Consider the following 12786-nt stretch of genomic DNA (forward strand, 5'->3'; position numbering starts at 1 on the left):
ACACTACACAAAATAATACAGAAGGATACTGCTAAGGAAGAAAAGGTGATTATTTTTCCCTTTTACAAAGTAATAGGATTCTCTTCAAGAGATAAGAGTGCTTTTTTTAAAATGAGGGAAATTTTTACTAGGAGAACAAGCAGTTATTTCTCCATTTTTACAGTAATTAGGAAACTGTCTAAAACTATATAAAAGCAAAACAAGATAAAAACATTAAAAGAAAATGTGGCTTCATGACTTAAGAAAGATGAAGTGGAGAATACTTCCTGTGTAAAAAAATTTTTAAATCGCACAGTAGTAATTAAAGGTAATAAAACAATAATGGGAAGTGGCGCCATGAAACTAGGGAAGGTTAATACCATTTGAGACTACTATAAAAGAACATAGAAGAAACAGATCTTCCAGAGCCACTTCAAGGTTGAACCTATGCGACTCTCTGTCTTTATTTTAGTTACACATACAAACGTGTACACCATATATCATCAAAATTCATCATATTTCAGTCAGAAGACTAGGAAAAGGAATGTTCCCTGCAGGTCAGGGTTTTGATGACTGGCAAAATACTAGCAAGCTTGCACTGCAGTTTCTGAACCACACCCAGTCTGCAGTTAAATATAGAATTTACTTTCTGGAACTATTGGTCTTCTTAACCTTCACAGTCCAAGTACTCACTGAAAAATTGAAAGTTAAACAGAGAAAGGAAAGAGACTGAAACCAAAATCCAAGTACTAATAAGCTGTCCTGGGAAGAATTCCAAAATGTGGTAAATACCAAGAGAATTAAATTACAGAAACCTCAAGCAAAATTCTGGAAACACACTTTACAAACAGATTTGTCTCTTCTATGCTGATTCTTCCAGGATGTACAATAGACTTACATAAAATGCATTTGTGTACTAGACCCAGGTCTCTAATTCAGATTACACATTCAAACTGTATATAACATGTCAGGTTAATAGCAGTGACACCAAATTTAGAGCTATGATTTAATTTTGGTTCATTATAGTATTGTGGTTGTGAAGTTATTTTTGTTGATAAAGAGTAACTTTTATCCTAAGAAAGTATTTTTAGATGCTTAAATTTTGGGGGAAGAGAAACCCTTAAGCTGAAATTTTTAATACTGATTCTTTGCTTGTTGGGGAGAATAATTAGGGTTAATTTTTTCGAGTTGTTTTGGAGATTGACAAAGGTTAAAACAACAAAAATGTTTTCCTTATAATTTCAGAAGGTTCTGGGCTTTAGAAATGATTTTGTTTTATAATAGCTCACTGAAGATGAACATGAAAAGAATCTAAGAGGAACAAAATACAAATTATAGGTGTGCCGTTTCCATAAAAAACAAAACAAAACCATGAAATAGTTTTAATTACAAACACACACAGCGATACTCATTTTGCCTTCATTTTCCTGGACACTCCCAGATACAGACTCATCATTCAGCTACTTTGATGAAAAATAACGGCAATAAGTAACCTATATACAGAGATCTGGTTCCAAAGTGGGTACTCTTAAGCATTATACTCTATTGCTTCTATATGTCACAAGGTGCTCTTATTTATTCCTGTATCTAGTCAAAGCCTTCTTCAAGTTGTTGCTTCTCTTTCAATCTTGCTTAATTGGGCTGAAAAACCTATATATGGCGATCCGAAGGTTTCTTTCATCTTTCTCCCTTGAGACCAGAATAGGTACAATAGCCAGGTCTCACGCTTTTGTGTCCTGGTCAAATATCCGAACACTCCAAAGACATACCTGTTTCCAAAGCTGAAAGAATACCCAGTCCGAATGGCAGAAAGGTTAAAAAGGAAAGAGTACATCAGAAGCTTTGATTTTAGGCCATAAGGCCTCCACAACTTCTGACCATAAACTCTAAAGACTATTCAGTTCTGCCAGGTTCATCATCATCCTTTACTTCTTCACCCTTAAGTGTATCCCTTCACTCCATCCCTAGCACTTTGCCTCATACCTAGTAAGTACTTTGTTGAATAAATGAACAAAGGAACAGTTAGGTTTGCTGAATAAAAATCACATTTGAGTCTTACATTATATTATTTGTACATGCAGGTATTTCAGACATACAATATAGATGTCGCTCCTTCCCCTTGTGAATATGTAAACTACTTGAGTTTAGCCTAGCTCAGTGCTAGCACATAACAGATGCTCTATAAATAAATGATTGAATGAATAAATTAGTCAATTATCTAATTCTATTTTGCCCATTAAAATCTAGTCAAGTCCCCTTTAAATAATAACAACAAAAATCTTTATGGAGAATTTCAAAACTACACAAATACACTATACCCATGAACCCCCACGTACCTATTATCCAGCTTCAACAATTATCAATCATTTTTCCATTTTTGTTTTATCTTTCCCTCTTTACAATCTCCATATGTTCTTAAGCAAATAGAAGGTTACATCACATGTTAATCTAGTGGCATCAGACGTCAGAGTTAATAAGGGTCAAGTCCATACATTAAAAACAGTGTACACCCAAATAAAAATATACCCCTCTTAGTTAATAAGGAAAACTCAAATCCATGGTTAGCTCTGTCTAAAGGTTGACATGTGGCTGGGCCACTTATTAGCTTTGTGGTCCTGGGAAGGTATTCAACCTCCTAGAGCCTTGGCTGCCTCATTAGAAAAAGAAGAAACCAGGACTGTTATGAGGCTTAAATGTGGAGGATAAATATATGTGGAACTCCCAATACTGTACTAAATAACTGTTTCTTTAAAAAAACAGCTATACTGAGATAAAATTCACATACCCCCAAATTCACCCATTTATAATTCAGTAGCTTTTAGCTTATTCAGAGTTGTGTGAACATTATCACAATTTTAGAAATTTCTATCGCCCCCAAAAAGAAACCCAACACTCCTTAGCCTTCATCCTCCCCTACAATATCCCTAACCTCCCCAGCCCTAGACACCACATATCTACATTCTGTCTCTCTATAGGTTTACTTAAACTGGATATTTCATATAAAGGGAATCATACAGTATTGTCCTTTGTGACAATAAATGTTTCTGGAACTAGATATTTTAAAAGTCAAATATGTGGTACAGACAATGCAATGAGGTCAGAGAAGTGGAAAAGGCCAAAAAAAGGGGGATCGATATATATCTATCTATCTACTGTAAGCCAGGCAGGCACCACTAAGTTATGTGCTAGGAAATATTACTGAAGTGCTTTGGGGATGGTAAGGGGTAGGAAAATAGTATGTGTGTGTTACATGCAAACAGGTGGGTAGTTAGTGAAATTTTCCTCTGAGCCCTTCACTTTCCTCATTTAAATAGAAAGAAAGATCATCATGAGACTGAGGATGGGGAGTTTGCAGAGAGAACAAAGTGTGAAGTAATTATTTAGGAGAGTGGGAAAGAATGAACCAGGAAGGTATAGTATGATTGTCTGGCAGAATTAAAGACTCACTTGAGGTTCATGGTCATGAATTTAAAATGAGATCAGTCAGAAGGGTTTTAAGTTTTTCTGGAGCCATATTTAGCTGCAAAAACATGAACACAGTATAAGCAAAAATGTAGAAACAGAAGAGATGAATTTAAACATGGTATGTTCTTACTCATGGCTTTAACTATACCTACTATATTGACGACTCCTAAATCTTCATTTCTAGAGCCACTGAAACCTCCTAGCACAGAAATCTCGAGGTGATTTCACAGTCAAAGCTCTAAGTGAAAGGAATTTAGGTAGAAAGGGAACATTTGTTCAATACTGTTTATGAGAAAGGCATTCTACTATGTGCTTTACATATATTATCTCACGTAACTCTCGTAACTCTTCTCATAATAACCAACTTCATTTTACAGAAAACTGAAATTCCTAAAGATTAATATAAGGTGAAACTGGGACTAAACCGTAAGTCTCTATGACTCTGACTTTTCACTCTATCATAGTACTTAACTCTTCTTTTTATAAATACAGTAATTGGGGTTAAGAGATACTAAATGATTTGCCCACAGTCAAACCATTTTCTAATGGTACAGATGTTGTCTCCCAGATGAATGCTCTTTGACCATCACCACTGCTAAACTCTCTTTTACACTTCCTGCTCTGTCATCTCTATGTTCAATCTGTGACTAGCTTAGGTTGTTCTTTTCTTCAAATTTTTTCTGATATCTATTATCTTCTATCCACTTTCTTGCCCTTTGCTTTAATATTATAGCTTGGGCCCTCATCACTGATGCACAGATTACCCTAACAGCCTCCATCTATCCCTCCTCAACCCATTTACATATAAGCTAGTCACTTCTTTTCTCTGAGGCTCTTATATATAAACTATAAATAATAAGATATCCACAGTACAGAATCGTGAAGATTAAATAAGCTCACTTATCATATAGAATAATTATCAATAAGATTAATAATTATACACTGTAAAATCCTACTGAAATGTAAACTATTATTATCTTAAGATATATGAGGGCAGACACTACAACTTACATTTATTTTACCTCGGCTTTAGGCATCTGGTATAAGTTCAAATGCATACTTAGCTGGCTGATTTCTTGCCGATCTTCCATACCCCTACTAACGTTATCTAACAGACTAATCTGATCAGGTGCAATCTCCTTTATGATAAAGCCTGAACACCAAAGCTATGGTATAATTAAGCATGGTCTTATTAATTATAGAGTGCATAGTATGACTAAGTCCTGTATAATCAAAGTAGAGATGCTCCTGATGAAAAACCCTATCTTCCGCCACAGAGAATCTCCTAACATCATACTATCCTTTCTATGACTGTCTAACTGGTGAACTCCTATCCATCATCCATCAAAATGCAGCCAAAATGTCACCACTTTGGTAAAGTCTTCCTGACTCTCTCCTCTGCTTGCCGGCATCTCATATGATCCCATAAATTTAATTACCCATTTTCATAATAGCATTCATTCCCCAGTTCTATAATTGCTTATATCATAGTACCTCCCCAAGTTTGTGAGGAAATATATTTCTGGGCAGCTAAAGAGTTAATGAGAGGAAAGTTCTTCTTTATAGAAGAAGAACTCGAGCTTATCAGTGCAGAAGAAGTAAAAAAAATTGGAATATAACCATTTTGCAAACCTCTTATGAAGAAAGTGACTAGGAAAAAATCATCAATGGATACAAAACAGTAGTTCTCAATCCTGAGTGCCCTTTAGAATCACTTGGGAGCTTTCCAAATATACCTCTGCCTAGGTCCCCCACACAGAGATTACGATTCAGTTGGTCAGGGGTATAGTCTCACTGGTGTTTTTTAAAGCTCCCAGATGATCCTAATATGCAGCCAAGGTTAAGAATCACTGCCCTAAACTATGCTGTACATGGGGACCTTTCTAATAAGTGGATCAGGATGATAGCGCTGAATCTACTGATTAACCTTATAGTTACTAAAAATGGGAGACAACCAGACATTATGCGTCTCCTTATACAATGTAATAGGAAGAACAAAGTACCAGTTATGTGCCAAAAAGCTGAACCGGAATCTAATCAGGGCTCTAGATCTAACTATCAGTCTACAGAAAATATGGGGTTATGTAATGAGACAGTAAGAGGATGTAATTGGCCAAATCTAAAATGTGGGAAAATCAACAGGACAAAATATCATGGTCTCTTTAACAAATAAACAGCATGGAAAACGTGTGTCTGTGTGTGTATGTGTGTTTATGTATGTATAAGAAACTGTTAAAATTAAGTGACTCAAGAGAACAAATGCCATGTGTAAAAATACATGTTTAATGAACAGGTGAATGAATGAATGAATGCTAATTAGAGAGAAAAGACCCATCATTATAAACGATGAATTATTAAATCTTGTACTCTGAAAAGCAGGGCCAGATGTGGAAAAGGATGCAGAAGCACAATATTTTTGTTATGTGAATTAGTGAAATATTTATCTGTTTCTGTCATGGTCACAGAGGACATTTTCTAAAATATTTCAATGTACTTAATGTTTGCTTTTTAATTTATATTTGTATTTCCTTAAAATTTTGAGTAAAGAGAAAAATAGAAACAAATCATTATGGGTCAAATATAACCACTGTTTTTCTATTGGGGATGAGATACAGTTGTTCTGTATTAGAGCTGTCTGACAAAATTTTCTGTGATGATAGAAATGTTACATATCTGTGTTGTCTAAAACTATAGTCAGTAACCATATATGACTACTGGGTGCTTGAAATGTGGCTAGTGTGACTGAGGAACTGAATTTTAAATTATTAAAAATTTATATAATTTAAATCTAAATAGCCACAGGTGGCCATGATCAGACAGCACAGTTCTAGATGACTATAGCTCTCCTTTCTATCTGCAATATTTTCCCCCTTCCTTTTGACCTAATTAAATCACCACATCCTCTCTTATCAATGCAAGATCTTGAAGCACAATGTACCTTTCCTTTTCTACATGTATTACAATTGCAATTTTACCTTGATTTGTATGACTGTTTCATTAACTTCTGTTTCTCCAACCTGACTCTTTAGGAGAGAGTTTGCAATGTTCACTGTTGTACTGCTGTCACTACAGTGACAATCAAATATTTATTAAGTAAATGTTACTATTAGATAACATCATGTAGTTGAGTTTTTGTGATATATGAAGGCTTTACATTTCTCCTAGTTCCATGTGATTTGATCCAAAATTTAGAGCATCCTTTAACACGCACATAATATACATACAAAGTGGAGAGAACCATACTATGAACCCCCAGGTAAACATCACCTAACTATAGAAATCAGTAATTTACTGATACCACTCGTTTTATACACACCCTTGCCCCTGCCTTTACACCTTGTGTTATTCTGAGGTAAATCCCAGATATCACTTCATCATATTATTATACATTTTAATACATGTTTCTAAAAGACAAGAACTCTAATTTTTATAAATGTGTAGCACCGTTTACATATAAGTGACCATTATCGTAACTGAAACAAGAATCACTATTTATCCAGTGTTCAAATTTCTTCAACTGTCTGAAGATTTAAAAAAAAATAAACACTTGAAGAAACTGAGTTATTATTCTTAGGGTCTCTCACACCATGAATCTGGTTGACTTAAACCCCTGTGGTGTTAACAGAATTTTGTTCCATATTTCCTAAAAACCTGGAGTTGGATCTAGAAATTCGATTTGATTCAGCTTCAATTTTGTTAGAAAGAATACTCTGTAGGTGGTGTCTTAACATCCTCTAAGTACATAATACCTCCTTGTATATCTTTATGGGATGTTAGCAGCTATCAATGATTATTGTCTGATAATAATGATACTCTAATCATCTTTTTTCCATTTATTAGTTGGATTTCTTCCTCCGGGAAAAACTACCTGGTTAATCGAAGTTTATATGTGCAGAACAAGTTATATTTTAGAGATAAGGAAGCTAAAGCTCAGAATTTCTGACCTGAACAAAGTTACACAGCTGGTTAATGGCAAAGCCAAAATCAGGCTTCAGGTCTTCTGACTCTGAGCCAAATGCTCTTTTCAGTATACCATTCGATTGGTCAGATTAGATAATAGGAAAAAAAATGTGAAGCTGGCTCAGTGTAAATATGTACATGCTTAGAATTTAAATCTAGTTTTAAACATTCAATTCCACTCTTTTCTATTATTTAAATTATTGAGAAATCACAATATGAAAAAGTTCAATTGTTTTCACCTCTGCCTAATATATTCTTTTTCTCTACATTTTAATCTTAGGAAGTAAATACTTTTCTAATAGAAAATTACTACCTTATTGCATATAAACTCCATCAAACCAAGATTCTGTAAACATTACTTACAGGTAGGAGACTAAGAGGATAATTATACTATAGGATCCACCCTAAATATATTGAACATTTCATAACCACATTTAATTAACTTATATGATTTCCAATAGGAAAAACTGAAGCTAAGGTCAAATTCAAGTTTAAAAAGTACTGAGTACTGGGACTTCCCTGGTGGCGTAGTGGTTAAAAATCCTCCTGCCAATGCAGGGGATACAGGTTTGATCCCTGGTCCAGGAAGATCTCACATGCTGCGGAGCAACTAAGCCCGTGCGCCACAACTACAGAGCCTGTGCTCTAGAACCGTCGAGCCACAACTACTGAGCTTGCGTGCTGCAACTACTGAAGCCCTCGCGCCTAGAGCCCATGCTCCGCAATAAGAGACCCACTGCAATGAGAAGCCCGCGCACCACAATGAAGAATATCCCCTGCTCGTCGCAACCAGAGAAAGCCTGCGTGCGGCAACCAAGACCCAATGCAGACAAAAAAATAACTCAATTAATTTTTTTTTAAACTGTAAAAAAAAAAAAAAAATTGTAAAAAAAACACTTAAAATAAAAAAAAGCACCACTGTGGATCAGGTACTGGTGCTAGAGTCAGAGGATATGAAATCAAAGTCAAAAACATGTACTTCTAACCTCTGGGACTAAGCTCATCTAGGCTATACTCCTTATCAAAGAAAGTTAAGTCTCAGTGGCCTCCTACACAATTATTTAATATTTTTTATGAAAATAAGACTTCAAAGAGTCTTTCTAAAACATAATACAAAGATCTAAACTCAAAAAAATTATTCTGAAGTTTCTTAAATTACTGAGGACAAAAATTATATTGACAGATACTAACTCTGGTTTTATGAATTCTCAATGGTAAGATCATTTTATTTCAATAATACAGCACTTATAGTACTCCAAAATACTTTTAGAGATAAAACCTAGATCTCAAATTACTTGTTTGAAATGAAAAGTGTCCAAATCTATCCTAAGTTTCTCTTTCCTAAGTTTGGGAGATTGCTCCTAGGAAAAGGAGACATGTACCTTTCCATGACAGCCAGGCACTCCTTTCTCCAGGTAAATCGACTCCCTCGTCGCAGTCGGAAGGTGCCAGATGTAGCTGAGACTGGGGGAGGCGTTTGTCTCCATTCCGGGTCCTCTATTGGAATGGGCGCGGGTCTCATACTTAGTGTAGCTCCTGAAATAAATAAGACTTTTTTGGGCAAATATCTTGCAATTTACTAAAACCAATATGACAAATATATCATGAAATCAACAATAAACTTTTGCCCCTTCACTGGAAATTGCAGGCCCAATACATTTGGTATTTATATTTTAAAAACATTATTTGCCCAAAATAAAAATCCAAAGAGACAAAAACTCTTCCTTAAAAAGTCCATCTATTCTACTTTACTTTGCTTATTTTATTTTGCCACGCTGCGTGGCTTGCAGGATCCTAGTTCCCCGACCAGGGATTGAATCTATGCTCTCAGCAGTGAAAGTGCAGTGTCCTAACCACTGCGCCGCCAGGGAACTCCCCCATTATTAATTATTTTAAATGTCATTTTTTTCAGTTAGTCATTTGTCTTTTATCTTTGTTTATGTCAATTTTTGAAACAAAGCTCAAAATCTCTCTCTTCAGGGGAATAAGGACATATGGTCTTTGGCCCAGTGACAACCCTTAATCAGAGTATCTTCCTCTGAAAAATTTCTCTTGAAATTCCTATTTGACAGTTTTAAGCTTTCTGAACAATATATCCTACACGTTCAGAACCTTTCATTACCACTCAAAAGACTTCTTGTTGTTGAGAAAATGGAGCCCTTTAATCAATGTATGCAGGTAGGAGATGAATTTAAAATAACACTAATTGTTGCAAACTCTTTAAAAAAAAAAGTCAAATATAGCATCAAAAGAAGAGAGGATATTTGATATGTTTTTAGTCTATTAACTAATTCAGATCTCCGTAAGTCTACCACCTGTTAATGCTATACTATTTTTTTACCTCTTGAATGTGATAAAACCAATGGAAAAAAATGTACAATTGAGATATTTTACTAAATCAGACTAGACTTTTCTCAGCCTGAACTGGTGATAATGCATGTATGCATATATTTCTTTCTTCATAACAGGAATTATACTCTATTTATTGTACCTTGCAATTAATACCAAGGGTAGCATTTCTACTTTACTACACACAGATTTGTTTCTTGATGTCCCCTTAATGGCTACATCTTTATATGCACTGTCTCATACAGATGTCCAATATTTCAACCAATCCCGATTTTCCTTTCCAAACCTGTTGTCCTGCATTCTCTCCCATCCAAGTAAATGGCATCCCTATTCTTTAAATTGCTCAGCTCAAAAATCTCAGAATCACCTTTGCCTCTGCTATTTTTTCCCACCTACTATATATCTAATGCACAGGCAAATCCTGTCAATTTTATCTTCAAAATATATCCAGAATCAGACGAATTTATATTACCTTCACTGCTACCACTTTAGAGTAAGCCAGCATCATCTCTCCTAAGCATAATTCCCTGGGATAGGTTCCAAGGATGGCCCTTCACAATAAGTCACACCTCCTGGTAATCATGCCTCTGAATCTGAGCTGGTCCTGTGACGCCTTTTGACAACATGGACATAGTTTGAGGCTAGGTCATAAGAAGCTTTGCAACTTCTGACTAGATCTCCTGGGATGCTGGTTCTGGGGGAAGCCAGCTGCCATATAAGAAGTATGACTACCCTGAGACCACGATGTTGTAAGGAAGCCAAAGCTAGCCACGTGGAGTGAAAGATGCCCAGTCTGCCTCCAGGTGCTCCTGTGAAACCCACCCAGGTGCCAGGCATTTGAGGAAAAAAGTCAGTTTGGACATTCTAGCTGCAGCAGACACCATGTGGAGAAGTGTAGAACCCAGCTGACAGAAATAAGGCCCTAGACATACAGCCCTAATATAGTTGTGTGGTAGCCAGCTTCCAAGGTGGCTCCTAAGGATTGCCAACTCCTGGTATTCACCTCGTTGTAGCAGGATTAGTTTATGTGACCAATAACATATGGTAGAAGTAATGATATGCCACTTTCAGGGATTAGACTGTAGAATACACTGTGGTGTCTGTGTTGTTGCTCTGGCTCTTAGATCACTTGCTCAGGGGAAAACTAGCTGCCATGTAGCAAGAACACTCAGCAAGCCAATGGCCAGGCCCATGTGGAGGACCTACTATCTCTGGCCAATAGGCAATAACGACCTGGGGCTTTCCAAGACTCATGGGAGTGACCTTAGAAGCAGACTGTCCTGCCCTGGTGACTGCAGACCTGGCTGACAGCTCGACTACAATGTCATGAGAACTCTGAGCCAGAACCTCCTTAGCTAAGCTGCTCCTGAATTCCTGACCCACAGAAATTGTGAGATAATAAATGTTTGCTGTTTTCAGCTCCTACCCTGTAGGGTGATTTGTTACACAATAATATAGAACTAATATAAGACATCACAACCACCTCCAGTTGTTTATTTCCCCAATTCCCTGACACACTGAGTATTATAAGTGTTATTAATTATTCACATTTATAAATTTGGCAGACAAAAAATTCTCTTTAATATACAAAGATTTCACTATTAGTAAGAATGAGCATCTTTTCCTGTTTCTGACAATTAACTTCTCTTGTGAATTTATATCTTTTGTCCTTTTTTCTTTTGAGTTATTCCTCTTATTGGTGTGTAGATACCATACCAACTGCTAGTCATATAGATTGCAACTATTTTTCTCCAGCTTTTCATTCATCTTTTTATTTATGATGTTTCGAGATCTTAATTTTTGTACAGTCAAACCTGTTAATCTGTTCTTTTATGGTCAATGCATTTTATATAACTCAGAATATTTTTATAGTTTTTACTTTTGTTTGAACTCTTAACAGATATATGATTTCCTGTCATGTGTGATGTAAAGTAAATATTTGACCTCGTCCTCAAATGGGCAAGTGTGTCACCGACACATTAGAGACCTACTGGCTTAAAAGGTGTGGCACATTCTGGTCTTCTGCCACACTGACACACTGCCACACTCGTTCATTTACATATTGTCTCTTTTTGGTACTATAATGCAGAGTTGCGTAGCTGTGACAGAGACCACACAGCTTGCAAAGCTTAAAATATTTACTATCTGGCCCTTTATAGGAAGAGTTTGCTAACCCCTGATTTAAAAAATTCCTGTCCTACACACTATGAAACTCTAAACTGAAACCTTTCTTTAGGTAGTTCAAGAAAGAGGGTCCCATTCTGCCAAAATAACTTGGCAATTAGGTCTGGGCCCAATTCAAAGTTAACAAAGTTTAGGCGTAAGAAGGAACTATGGGTCTAGAGGGTTTCAAACTCCTTGTTTTGGTACTTTTCGGAATGCAAGCAGGATTGACAGTATAATGAGGGCTCTGGAATCTACCTAAGCTAGATTATATAAGCTTTATTCTACAGCCATGATAAAAGGTCCAGAACAGAGCCAAACTTGCTACCATGGCTAATAAAGACAGAGGTAGAAATGACCTGGTTAAGGCAGCCAGGTCCTCTCATCCAAGGTCTGGCTCTGGTAAAAGGATAGAGGGTTTCAGGGCTTCATTGGGTGGAGGGTGAGAAATAGGTCAGTAAGTTGCTACTAGTAGGCCATATCTGTAACTATGGCATGCTTTCTTAGAGTGATAAATGGGCACAAATAAAACAAAGAATACAAAGAATCTTAACTGAGTCATGAGGTTGAAGGAAATGAGCCAACTGATAATAATGGTTCTTCCCTGGTATTAGGGTTTATTGGTAATATAACTATGCTTCTTTACAATATCCTGTATTGTCCAGGTTTTCTATAAAAAGGAAACTTAGATGAAATAAAATTGGTCAGGAAGTCAAAGAAAGGGGGAGAGAGGGAAGGAGGAAAAAAAAGAAGAGAGAGAAGTAAGTAATGGCCTGGTTACTTTAAAAGAAATCAAGGCAATTTATGCATAGAAGGTGGAAACTCCGAATAATTTCAAACTTGTAAACATACTTAATTTGAAACATAATA

The 12786-nt window shown here is 36.1% G+C and overlaps 1 protein-coding gene across 9 annotated transcripts in view; it reads right to left on the reverse strand.

The window, feature by feature from the left end:
* The window catches only part of HMBOX1 (homeobox containing 1), a 174890-nt gene that overhangs the window by 28223 nt on the left and 133881 nt on the right, over nt 1-12786 (reverse strand). For all 9 annotated transcript variants that reach the window (XM_022594954.3, XM_022594953.3, XM_022594952.3 and 6 more), the window contains one exon: nt 8787-8940. In XM_022594954.3, coding sequence (XP_022450662.1) covers nt 8787-8940 — 154 coding nt within the window. The remainder of the gene's footprint in view (nt 1-8786; nt 8941-12786) is intronic.

Source organism: Delphinapterus leucas, chromosome 6, assembly GCF_059928025.1.
Source record: "Delphinapterus leucas isolate spDelLeu-1000000601 "Yukka" chromosome 6, BTC_Dleu_Yukka2, whole genome shotgun sequence".
Classification (NCBI taxonomy): Eukaryota; Metazoa; Chordata; class Mammalia; order Artiodactyla; family Monodontidae; genus Delphinapterus; species Delphinapterus leucas.